The 12,138-nt window shown below is 57.2% G+C and overlaps 1 protein-coding gene across 1 annotated transcript; it reads right to left on the bottom strand.

Moving 5' to 3' along the window:
* Positions 1–2,190: 2,190 nt before the first annotated feature.
* Positions 2,191–11,820, bottom strand: LOC111147615 (fibroblast growth factor receptor substrate 3). The gene is made up of 7 exons (XM_022503776.1): positions 11,738–11,820; positions 9,991–10,134; positions 8,243–8,331; positions 7,106–7,292; positions 4,613–4,774; positions 3,659–3,816; positions 2,191–3,392 (listed from the first exon to the last, which is right to left on the bottom strand). The coding sequence occupies exons 3-7, from the start codon at positions 8,306–8,308 to the stop codon at positions 2,478–2,480; spliced, it is 1,488 nt and encodes a 495-aa protein (XP_022359484.1). The 5' UTR covers positions 8,309–8,331; positions 9,991–10,134; positions 11,738–11,820; the 3' UTR covers positions 2,191–2,477.
* Between the last annotated feature and the right edge of the window lie 318 nt (positions 11,821–12,138).

Here is a 12,138-nt window from a genome sequence, read left to right as displayed (position 1 = left end):
GCATCACTCCCAGCCTCTACTTCCCGCCTGGAAAGCTGTCCTCTCACACCCCACCCGTCTCGCCAGAGGAAAATTCCTGCCCTCGACCTCATGGGGCCGAGGCGATGACCTGGGGAGGGGAGCAGGAAGGCTGGCTGCCACGCTGGGCTGGGGGCCAAGTCCTGGGCTAAGTCCTCTGGACCCCCAGGCTCCACAAACACACGCACGGAAGCCACTGTGACTTGGTCTGGGTCTACCCCAGAGGAGGAGGCTAGCTGCCCCTGGCACCGGTCAGCAGGGGCGCGGCAGGAGGCCTGGGAACTCAGGGACTGAGGAGCGGTGACTTCCCATGGTTTTCCCCTGTGGAACAGCTGGCTTCACACAGCTGGCCTGCTGTCTCCTTCCCAGCATGGTATCGTGTTCATCATCTCACTGGCATCTTCTCACAACTAGCTCCATGTTTTCTAGGTGCCAAAGCCAAGGCCCACTAGGGGTGACCAGTTGCTCCAGAGAGCAGAGAACATAGCCAAGTCAGAACCCCAGCCCGGCCTCGTGCCACAAGCATGCCCCCTGCCCCCACACAGCAGCGTCCGTCACGAGGAGCCAGAGCAGACCCACAAGTTACTGGTACAGTCATTCCTCCCCCCCATCTTGGCCCTCCTGTTTGGAGAGACCAGCACTCCTGACAAGGGACCCCCAAAGGAGGAGCAGAACTAGGGTGGGGAGGACACACAGAGAGCAGAACAGTGCTACCTAGTGCAGGGCGGACACCATGTGAAGGACCCAGCCCAGAGTAGTCCTCTCTCCCATCCAGAGATCAGGAGGAGGTAGAGGGAAGGGGAGAGTCACGGCAACTGTACCCTAAGACCCTGCTAGGCCCCAGGGGAAGCGTCTCTCCCACAACCCACTGGGGCCACTTCTCTCTTCACCCCTTTCACTGACAAAAGTAACAGCCAAGCATGGGGAAGTCTGGAAGCTGGTCAGTTCAGTCCCCACCAGAGTAGAGGGCAGTCCCGAAATGAAGCCCGGGCAGTGTCATCCTGGACAGCAGGTGGGGAGGGAACTGGGTAGGCCCCACCCTGGCTGGTTTCCTTAGGAAGGAGGACGGGTTGGCTTGCTCTGCGGGGCGGGGAGCTGGGGCACAAACAGGGACCAAAGGCAAGGTTTGTCCCTAAGTCTTGGGCAAACCTTACTCCCACTGCTCCCCTGGGTCCTGATCGCAGATGTTGGATTTCCTTTAGATGAATTATTCAGGGGGCTGAGATAGAAATGGAGTCTTAGAGGCAGGGAGGCCAGCGAGAGAAGGGAGAGGCGGTTTCAAGACAAGGAAAGGGAGCTCCTGCAGTAGGGCACCAGGCGGGGGGCTTGTGGGGGCCTGTGCAGGCTCCAGGCTTCCAGGCAGGTATTCAGATGTAGGGACTCTGCTAGGGCCCACCCCTATGGTAGGTACAGGCGCCACGAGGAGCCCGTTCCTGGAGAGCAGTTCTCTGGGAAAACAATGAGGCAAGCCCGAGGAGTTGGTTATATGTTACACTCTTGTGTTTTCCTTTTGCTGTTCCTGGGCTTTTAGCAAAGTCCTGTGTAAAGGTTCTAGCCTTGATCCAGCTGTGCTGGGGGTGCCGAAGGAGGATCCAGGGCCCACCTCTGGGCCAAGATGTCATAGGAGATCAGTAACCCCAGGGACCTGCCTGGTGGCAGAAGGTAAATTAGCAGGGGGTCCTGGAGAAGATAAATCTGGTACAGCTCCCCTCCCCCAACCCTGACCTCCTCCCACCTGCCCCCAACTCAGGAGGATCAGGATGTTCCCAGTAGGGTGGTTTTCCTTCCAGATCCCCTTTCTGCATCCGGGACTCCTGTCGCTGTCCTGTTGCTTTTCTTTGACAGCACATCCATCCCTGGCAACTTTAAGTTCTACGACAGGCCTTCTCAGAAGAGAAAAAGAAATGGTCACAGACTTGTCACAATAACCACAACCACCCCCAAATTTCCCGGAATGAAGCCCCTCCCTCTAGTTGCACCCCACCCTCACTCCCACCCAGAACCATGCCAGAAGAGACTCCCTAAGAATTTGATATCATCCACCAAGCCAGAATTTAAAAATAATTATATTAATAATAAATATGTTAAATTACATTTAAAACAATAAATAGAAAAATAAACTGATAAATAAAATCAACAGGTACAAAATGTTTCAAAATTTCAACCAAAGAGAACATACAGACATACGAGAGACAAGACAAATGGACATAAACGGGAGGGTGCTTAAATGCATCAGAGGAACCCTTCACAGTTTACGTCCCGGCTCCCTCCTCGCCTGGTCACCCCCTTCTTTTCTGCCCAGCTTGGGAGACCAGGAGACTCAGTGGCTGCTATCTTCGGGGACGCCAGCCAGCGCAGGGAAGCCTGGGTTTCCACCTCGGTGCCCTTCTGCAAAGCAACCTTGAACCCGGGGTATGGGTTCAGGGAACAGGAGCGCGAGGCAGAGCGTGAGGAAGTCCCTACAGAGGCAAGTCGGTGCTGTTGTGCCGGGTTTTCCTGGCAGTGCCATCGTCTCGGGGCAGCGCCCTCTGCAGGTTGGACATGGCCACGGTCTTTTTGAGGTCAATCACGGCATAGGAGTCTGAGCTGCGAGCAGGGTGGGTGGTGGGCACGGGAGCTCGGGGGAACGAGGGGTTCTGGGGCCCCTTGGGGCGGTCTCCACCCCAGCCCTTCAGCTCCACCTGGATGTAGTTGAGCTGCCTGGGGGGCTCGGGGCCTGGCCGGCGGAAATCAAAGTTGAAGACCCTTGGGGAGCCTCGGCGGCAGGTCAGTGGCACAGGAAAGCTGCCATGGCTACGGAGGGCAGCCCGGGTGCTGGTGGGCTTCTGAAGTGGGGTCTCGTCCTCCTCACCATCAGGGAAGCCATTGGAGGAGGGAGTGAGCCCATCCCTCGAGTCTCCGTCATCCCCAGCCTCCTCCCCCAGCTGTTGGCCATGGCTCTCCCACACGGGGGGCAGGGAGGGAAGGTTCTCATAGTGCAGCAGGGCGGCCCGGCGGTGGGCAAGGCCATTCCAGCCTGGCTCCTCCGTGCTCAGTCTCCAGCCGGCCCCCGGCCGCAGCCCTGCGCTGACATTCTCATAGGTGCACTTGGGCTGAGCCGGGCACTCAGAGGCGCCCTCGTTGTTGTTGTTGTGTGGGGGGGCGTCATGCAGGCTGGGCCAGAGGCCCTGGCACTTCATCATGTGCCGCCGAGCGGGGGCGGGGCCCAGCACGAACTTCACCTGGCCCGGCTGCAGGAACACCTGGGGGTCCCGGGGGTCAGGGCCCCCGGGCTGGGGGGGGCTGGGCGCCTGGCCCTCAGGCAGGGGCTGCAGGCAATGCCGGCTCCGGCGGTGGTCATCCTCACTGGCTGGCGTGTTGACGTAGGTGTGGGACTGGAGGAAGGAATCCAAGTGAAGCAGGAGGGCGCAAGGGCAGGGAACAAGGGGAGGGCAGAAGGCACAGCATAAGAGCAGCACAGGGGAGAAGAGGCGGAGGGTCCCCCTTTCCTGGTGCTCCAAACTTCCCAGGGAAGCTGCATCCCTTGTCTGGACAGTAAGGGGCCCTATGGATTCTCTTCCCTTCCCGTGATCCTTAGGAGGGGCCGTGTTTCCGACCCCTCCTCCCCACCCAGACCAGCGGGGAGGAGCAGCTTGCTCACCTGCTCATCAGGGGCAATGAGGGCATGAGTAGACTCTTCCCCAAGCGAGGGGTGTCTCAGGCTGCTCGTCGAGGGGCGCTGGGATGCTGAGAATCTCGGGCCCTCTCCCGGGCAGCCAAGGAAGCCATTGGAGAAGCTGGAGACAGTGTAGCCTAGAGCTGGGCACACAGGAGACAAGCCCACATGGGGGCAGGGAAGGGGGGTCCTTAAACCACCTGCGACTGCACATGTGGCACTACGGGAGTCCTCGGAGGAGGGAAGACACTCCCTGGGCCCCCCAGGTGGTTAGCCCAGCTAATCCAGCAGCCCCCAATCTCTTTCACTTTTCTGTTCCTCAAACCCTGCCCCTTCCCTCAAAGCTCAGCAGGAGCCCCACTTCCCCCAGTTCAGCCTTAGCTGAAACACTTTAGGCCACCTTGCCATCCTGAACTGTCCCTTCACCTCATTATAGCTCTGCCAGTGAGCGCCAGGGAAGTGCCCAGACATCAGGGATGGTGTTTCTCTAGCTTCTGCCCGCCATGGGCCAGCCCTCGAAGAGAACATGGAGCAGGGGCTCAGGGGGGACTCAGGGAATAAACAAGCGGAGGCTATGGGAACCTCCCCAGGAGAGTTATGAGCCAAAATACCTGCACCGAGTCAGGAAAGACAGAACGGGTATACCCCAGTAGACAGAAGGAAGGAAGCAAAATAGCTCCAGACTGCTGTTTCCATGGAAACTCAATGTCTTCCTGTCTGCTCCTGGACCATCAGTCACGACAAGGCCCAGGACTCCCCAGCCTCAGCCCGAGTCACCCGACTGTCCCAGACCTGGCCTTATTCATCCCCAAGAGTCATCAGATGGTGGGTGGCTGGCCTGGAGGGCTGGGTGGCCTGGCCGTCCCACCTGCCTGCCTGGCACTTCCTGGGCCTGTGCCTGTGTGTACAAGCGTGGAGGCCGAGAAGGGGTCTCCTCACCATTGGGAGGCTGGGGGGCCCGAGGGAGGCCGAGCTCAGCTGGGTGGCTGTTGCGGGTGACGATGACCGGCTCCTCCATCACGTTGATGCTATTGCACTGCATCAGATCCTGAAGCAAGTTGAAGATCTCCTCAGCCCGGGAGCACTTGAAGGCAAATATCCCTGAAGGAGGAGAGGGAGAAATGAGGCTCCTCTCCCCAGAGAGGCTGAGCAGAGGAACGACACTCAGGGACTGTCCCTGATCTCAAGAACCAGGCCTGCAGGGGGCAGGAGGGCCTCTCCTCATCCCCAGCACCCCCCTAAGGCCCAAGGGCTCCAGGAGAAGCTGGGCCCAAGGCCCCCTGCTTTCCCCATTAACATGACCGTAGGCTAGAGATCTCTACCTCACCTGAACTCCTCCACGGCCTGACCATGTTCGCAGGTGAGGGGTACACAGGTGAGGGGAGAAGTCACCAGCAAAGCAGAAAAGGACAGTAGGGGCCCCTTAGCCACAGTTTTGCTTCGAAGGTTTAATGACCACCAGTCAACTGGGGTCCGGAGGCAGACAAGCCTCCTTCTGATGCACCATCTGAATGTCAGCAGGAGCAGCCCGCGAGCTCGCGCTGCCCGCGTCTTTCCCCTCACTTCCCTCGTCACGTGGGCTTGTCACATTCCCACACCATCACAAGAAGAGGGAACAGAGTACTGTATTTTGAGAGACAGACCACATTCACGTCACTTTCATCACAGGCCACTGCTGTGACTGTCCAGCCTTGTTGCTATCGCTGACCATCTCACTGTGTATAGAAATACATGCAGAATATACAGGCTTGGTGCCATATGTGGTTTCAGGCACCCACTGGGGGTCTTCCCTGCAGATACGGTGGGGGCACTCCTGGGTCGGATGAGTGACCATTCCTCTCCCCACGCTGGCTCCATCTCCCTCTGCCCACCACCCTTTGCTCCCTGGAGAAATTTGAGCCCCACCCTCGGCTCAACACCCAACCACGTCCAAGCTCTTTGAAGGCCAGAGAGTCTGTCCTGTTCATTGCTTGCTCACTGCGCACTTAGTCCAGGGCCCGACCGGAGAGAGAACATCTACCCTGGAGAGGACAGTGACCTCCCGGCACTTAAACTCTGGTGCAGAAAGGAAGAAGGATGGGCAGGCTCGCCTGGGACCTCCACGGCCAGGCCCTCATGCAGCTCTCCAGTGTGGCTGCTCTGACAGCCCCTCCAGCTTTGAGGCGGCAGCTCACGGTCCCAGGCGCAGCGGGCCTGGGCTGAGTATCTGCAATTCAGGGGTCCGAATGTGCCCCCGGGGTGTTGGGCCAGCCTGGGATTCTGCATACCCCATGCCGGTGACAGCAGGGCCCAGAGCTCTGGCGAGGCTACGGGGGGCGTGTACATGCACAGACCCACAACAAACATCAACAAAAGCAGCCTGGGCTACAGGACAGCTGACGTTCGCAGGAATGAGACAGCAAGGACAGAGGGGAGGGGAAGGAAGAGGACTCTTCTGGCAAGGGATGTTAAGGGCGAGGAGAGGATAAGCCTGGAGTTTCAGGAGAAGCCAGTGTGGGGGCCCAGGGCTGCCCCTCTGGAATCTCAGGTGTGGACGAAACACCACGACGAGAAGCCCCTTCCTGTCCTCCTTCTGCTCAGCCAGTGTAAGCACCTCTGCCACAGAAGCCAAAGGGGACGATGTGTGTGAGGGGAAGGCTCCCAGCCAAGAGCGTCAGAGACTCACTGCTGGAATGGCGGCCTCGTCAGAGAAGCCTGTTTGCGCCACGCCAGCAGGCGCAGCCCTGGCAGCACCTCACGCAAGCCCGGGCCGGGCTCCTTCCGCAGAACTCGTGTTTGGGTCCTAAGAGAGAAGCCCAGACCATGCTCTTCCTTCAAGAAGCCGTGGCGGGCCCTGGCCTTGACTTCCTGGAATGATCACTACTCTCTGACCCCCGGCTCTCGGGAGGAAGGGGAGGAAGGGAGAATACATCACACTCTAGGTGACAGGAGACAAAGATGAACCTCTTGGGGCCTCCTCTGTACGTCGGAGATCCAAGAGCCCAGCCTCCCAAGCCTATCGTTCCCAAGCCACGCGGCCCCAAGGTGACCAGAGCTCCCAGCTTAACCCTTCACTATTCATGGGCTCCAGAGTACCTGACCTAGGGACTCAGCAGAAAGTTTGTTCCTACAGAGGAGACAAGAGGTCCCCTCGAAACTGGAGTAACAGAGGATGGAGGAACCACTTGCCTTCCCAGGAGGGCTCTGGCCTGAGAGCACTGGCTCTTTTCCGTGAGCCTTGCAACAAACGCCCCCATGAAAGGACCCAGGCCGGAGCCACCGTGCCCGAGGACAGAGAGCACTGACCTCGGAGTCCGCTTAGTTCCATACTGCCATGCTCTGCACTCCTGGTCACCACCCCTGTAACACCTGCCCCGCCAAAAGGCGTCCCCACGGTCCCCAGGGCTCTGACCTCCCGCTGCCATGCCAGCGCACAGCAGGAAAAGTACTCACCCTGGCCTGTCTGACAGCGGCGGCCACTCTCGAAGGAGAAGAGGTTGGAGTCGTAGCCGTAGCGCCGCAGGCAGAGGTAGGGCCAGTGGACAGCCTCGCGCCGCTGCAGATGCAGCACCAGCTCGCTCTGCGTCAGCTCCATGACCCCGGAGCCCAGTTCCACCCCCTCGTCATCCACATTTGTCACCTGGTGGGCAGGGAACTGAAGGGTCAGTGGGTGCGTCCACAAGTACGGGCAGGGGTCCCTGAGCCACTGGGAGGCAGGCCAATGTGGGGTGGGGGCTGGGCGGCTGCGGGGCTCCCCCGCCCCCACCAGAGTCTTGGGAAAGCCACATGACCACCAGGAGACCCAGCGGATGAAGAAGTGCCCTTCCCAAGGTCTCAGCTTTGGCCCTTAGGCAGTGAGGGAGGGGTGGCCAGCTGACCTCCTAGGTCAGATGGTTTGACGACCAAGGTTAGAGGACCTCAATGGTCCATGCCTTGTGCCCAAGAACTGGACGCTGACTGAGGATGGGGTTCAGTTACAAGCTCAAAATCTGAAGGCCCCAGGGGGGACAGAACTCAGATCAGACCTCTTCCACCACCTCCCCAGCTCTAGGACCTTGCCGAGGGCTCCCTCTTCTGGTTAGCAGGAGAAGCTGGGCCTCAACAAGTTGGGTGTGAGGAGGGGACTCCCCTGGGAGAAGTGAGAGGTGGTGGAGGTTGGCGGGGGGGGGGGGGGGGGGGGGTTGCCCAGGTCCACTGGGTCTGGCCTTAGCTTCCCAAAGCCAACAGCCAACGCTAATAATAGGGCTTACTGTGTGTTACACATGCTTTATGTATATTAACTTAGAAACATAGACTTTTGTTGTTTTCTCCAAAAAATATTATGTGTAAAGCGACAAAGGGATACTGGCAGGAGTGAATGTTCCAAAAGCACGATTTTTGCATTCCCCCAGTATCTCTTCATTCTTTAGAGGCCATTCACTGTAGGAGAGCCACACAATGGGCAGTGGCCTAGGCCCCTGAGGAATCTTAACAAGCCACCACCTCAGCCTTTGACTTCACCTTCTCTAGAGAGGGAAAGGCAGCTGGACAGGTTGGCCCAAGGCCAGGAAGCCATGCTGGGAGCTCGGGAGAGGAGGGAGCTGTGGGTACCTTGAACTTGGTGGGGTGGTTGTCTGGGACGCTGTCTCTGTTCAGGCAGCTGCAGCAGCTCCCCATGGTGTCAGAGCAGCCAGTCCACCCTAGGGGAAAACATAAGGGAGAAGGTCATCAAGGTCAGCTCCGAAAAGCCCTGCTTTGGGGACTCTGGCAGAACCACATAATTGTGATCACCCACTCTTGGACACAGTAGGACCCTATCCCTCCTCTAAGAAATTCACTCTCTCAATCCAGGGCCAGACATGCGTTGGATAAACATTAAAGCAAGTTAGGATGTGTTAAAGATTAATGCTAACAGAGGGATGGAAGAGACTTCTCAGAGGTAACATCTGATCTGGACCTGGAGAAGTGAGGACAATTTTGACTAATGTACTGAAAAGGAAGGGAAGCCTGGGCAGCAGGAAAAGCCCAGATAAAGCAGGGAGGGGTGCCTGGGTGGTTCAGTTGGTTAGGCATCCGACTCTTGATTTCAGCTCAGGTCATGATCTCGGGGTTGTGGGATTGAGCCCTGCATATGGCTCCATGCTCAGCGTGAGTCTGCTTCTCCCTCTCCCTCTGCTCCTCCCCCAACTCATGCTATCTCTCCCTCTCCCTCAAATAAATAAATAAGTAAAATTTTTTAAAAAGGGGGGGGCAGGGGACCAGAAGAAGTGATTTGCTTCAGATGGAGCTGGGTCCAGAGCCTTCATCCAGATTCAGCACAGAAACTGGTAGTAACTTGGGAGTCCCCTACACTTTGGCCTGGACCTTCCTCTTTTTTTTTTTCCATCTTTTCCACCTAACCCTACCCACGTCACCCAAATTCTTTCTTACCTCACTACCATCCCAACATCTACTTCAAATTTGTCTTTTTGATGTTCTCTTCCATGAGGCATCACATCATGCTCAAAAGATACAGTAAGAAGACAGAACTTGTAACAGAGCACATTTTTTTGTGATTTGATTAAGTCTTTCTTCCTTAAAAAAACAAATGCTCAGGTTGCTTCTCTTTGTCTAAAGGGGAGATCAGAGGCCCTACTGTCTGGCTTTTCCCTCCAGGATTACCGCACTTGGATTATATGTCGCAACAGTTGGGCCCCTGTCTAGAATGGAGAGGAGACCACCAAGGTGGAGTGACCCAAGGGAGCAAACAAACACACAGAACAATCCCAACCAGAAGGGGCTGCAACTTGAAGCGAGAAATGAATCTATATGGGGCATGATGGGTGGCTCAGTGGGTTAAGCCTCTGACTCTTTTTTTTTTTTTTAAGATTTTATTTATTTATTTGACACAGAGAGAGAGATCATAAGCAGGCAGAGAGTCAGGCAAAGAGACAGGGGGAAGCAGGCTCCCCGCTGAGCAGAGAACCCTATGTGGGGCTCGATCCCAGGACCCTGAGATCATGACCTGAGCCAAAGGCAGAGGCTTAACCCACTGAGTCACCCAGGTGCCCCAAGCCTCTGACTCTTGATTCCAGTTCAGGATGTGATCCCAGGGTATGAGATCGAGCCCTGCATCAGGATCCTCGCTGGGCATGGAACCTGCTTAAGATTCTCTTTCTCCCTCTCCCTCTGCCCCTCCTGCTTGTGCTCCCTCTCTCTCCCTAAAATAAATACATCTTTTAAAAATATAAATCTGTAAGATCAGATATCCTTCCAAAACTCCCACTGTATGTGTAAAGCCTTGAACAATCCTGACTTGTATCTCCCATTCCACCCAACCTGGAAAACTCCAGAAAAGTGCCTCCCATCACAGCTCTCACCTCACCCAGGCCATTGGGGAGCTGACCATGGGAGGGGCATGGGGAAGGACCCCCACTTTATTCCCCCTGTTCTTGGTGGGGCATCATGGCAAGTAGTCTGCAGAGAAGTCACCTGGATCCCTCTGGGACACACCTGGGGCTCACCTAGCACAGGAGACAGAGACCACAGGTTAATGGAAACTTTCCATCCTCACCCCAGTTGTTAATGAAACTCACTTGCTGTCAGTCCAGCCCACCTGGATATTTGTCCCAGGTCCTACTGGGACAGAAACACTACAAAGAAAGTGAGATCAAGGGCAAAGGGGCCACAGATTCCAAGCCCCACAGGCCCTGAGAGGGAGCAACTCCCCTAGTAGCAATGAGTTTCAAATCTGAGGCAGCCTTTTACTTGCCTCTAGAACCCATCTGAATCCCATTATAACCAACACCAAAGCCACAACCTTACCTTTGCAGAGAACTTTAAGTCTACAGAGAGCTTTCTCAAAAGGACCCTGTGATGTATGGGAAAGAACACTGGCTTAAGATTCAGGAAACCAATGTTCTAGTCTGTTTTGTGGCCACGAAGTATCTGGGAAACTCTGGCAAGGCAAACCCACCTCCCACCTCAAGGCCTTAGTTTTCAAGGGAAACATCTGTAAACAGCAAGGCTTCTTGCTTAAATAACCTCTAGAAGTAAGTACATAGGGAAAAGGTCACGAAAATGGACATTTGCCTCTTTCAGGACAAGCTAATAAGCTCCCTCAATCTCACATTTGGAAGCTTGACAGATTTTCTGTCCCCCAAGCGCTGAAAGGCTTACAATTTTAACATATATGCTAATAATAATCAAAATTTCAGAGATCTGAGGTGGACAAGTTGACGACCAAGGACCTCCAAGATCCTTGAAATCCCACCCTCCTGCTTTTCGAAAGCAAATATCCTTTCCCAGGGCCCCTTGTGCTCTACTTCCGCATACAACTTCCCAGGTAAAAGGACCCCCACCCTCCTGGCCTGGCTTATTCTCTAGAAGGAAGCAGGCTGAGGGAGGTGTGCACAGCCTAAAGGAAGGCAGTTAGGAAAATACTGAGGCTCGAGTCACCAACAGGGAGTCAGGGTGAAAACAAGAATTATAGGGTGCAAGATGGGGGAGGGTGTTGCACCTTCTTCTGTCCCCTTCATTTGTCTTTAAGATATCAGAACATATCATGACACTTCGCGGGGGGTACACTGGCTGGGACAGGAAGGGGCTCTTGTCTGGGATAGGTGTGGATTGGAGATTAGATGTCAGGGTAGGTTATAGGGACCCCAAATATATGAGGGCTCGGGAAAACGTGGGCAAGTTTTTTGCATTTGAGTATGGTGCAGGGAGAATGGGGCGTATGCAGGATCAGAGGAATCGCAGAGCTCTGTAAGCATCTGGGGGCATCCCGGAGAATGGTGGCTCTGCGGGCGTTACCAGAATTCGCAGGAGTAAGGGGGTTCCAAGGGCTCCAGGACAAGCGAAGGTGTGTCCGGGGGTGGGGGTGGGGTGGTTCTGGGGAGGAGCAACAGATTCAGGTTGCGGGGTTGTCAGGGGAATTTCTATAGACACCGGGAAGCAATGGGGGGAGGTCGGGGCCGCGCGCCGTCCCAAGATCCCCGCCCCCAGTCCCGGGACTCCACCGCCCGCTCGCCCAGGGCTTCCTCGGGAGGGAGCGGAGACTGTGGCGCGGCGCGGTGCGGCCTCGGTGGAACCGCCTCGTCCCCGCCCCGCCGCGCCCCGACTCACATCGCCCCGCGGCCCGGGCGGCGCCGGGCCCCGCTCCCGGGTCCCGCTGCAGCAGCCGCCGCCCGCCCGGAGCCAAGGCCTCCCCGCCCCGCCCCGCAGCCGCGGGGTCGGAGGTCACCGGCAGCACCAACGAGACGCTGCGGGCGGGCGGACCTGATCGGGGGCGACCGGCGCTCAGCCTAGAAGGTCCCTTTGGAGGACTTTGCAGTCGGGAGCAGGGAGCATGCGCAGACGCCAGAGGGCGCTCCGGGCCAGCCGAGGAGCTAGCCCCCGAGGGGGCGGGGCGCGAGGCGCGGGGCGGGGCGCGAGGCGAGGCGCGGGGCGGGGCGCGAGGCGAGGCGCGGGGCGGGGCGCGAGGCGAGGCGCGGGGCGGGGCGCGAGGCGCGGGGCGGGGCGCGAGG

This window comes from Enhydra lutris, unplaced genomic scaffold (genome assembly GCF_002288905.1).
Source record: "Enhydra lutris kenyoni isolate GAN:26980312 unplaced genomic scaffold, ASM228890v2 scaffoldscaffold17, whole genome shotgun sequence".
Taxonomy (NCBI): domain Eukaryota; kingdom Metazoa; phylum Chordata; class Mammalia; order Carnivora; family Mustelidae; genus Enhydra; species Enhydra lutris.
Note: the sequence above shows the minus strand (reverse complement) of the source record. Positions and strands in the feature narration are given on the sequence as shown.

What these genes read in the sequence shown, in the direction of transcription:
- LOC111147615 (XM_022503776.1), bottom strand. Translation starts at nt 8,308, where the DNA reads ATGGGGAGCTGCTGCAGCTGCCTGAACAGAGACAGCGTCCCAGACAAC. An exon ending in ACCACCCCACCAAGTTCAAG is followed by an intron (nt 7,293 to 8,242) that starts GTACCCACAGCT and finishes CCTGCCCACCAG; the next exon opens with GTGACAAATGTGGATGACGA. An exon ending in TCATTGCCCCTGATGAGCAG is followed by an intron (nt 3,393 to 3,658) that starts GTGAGCAAGCTG and finishes TCCTTCCTCCAG; the next exon opens with TCCCACACCTACGTCAACAC.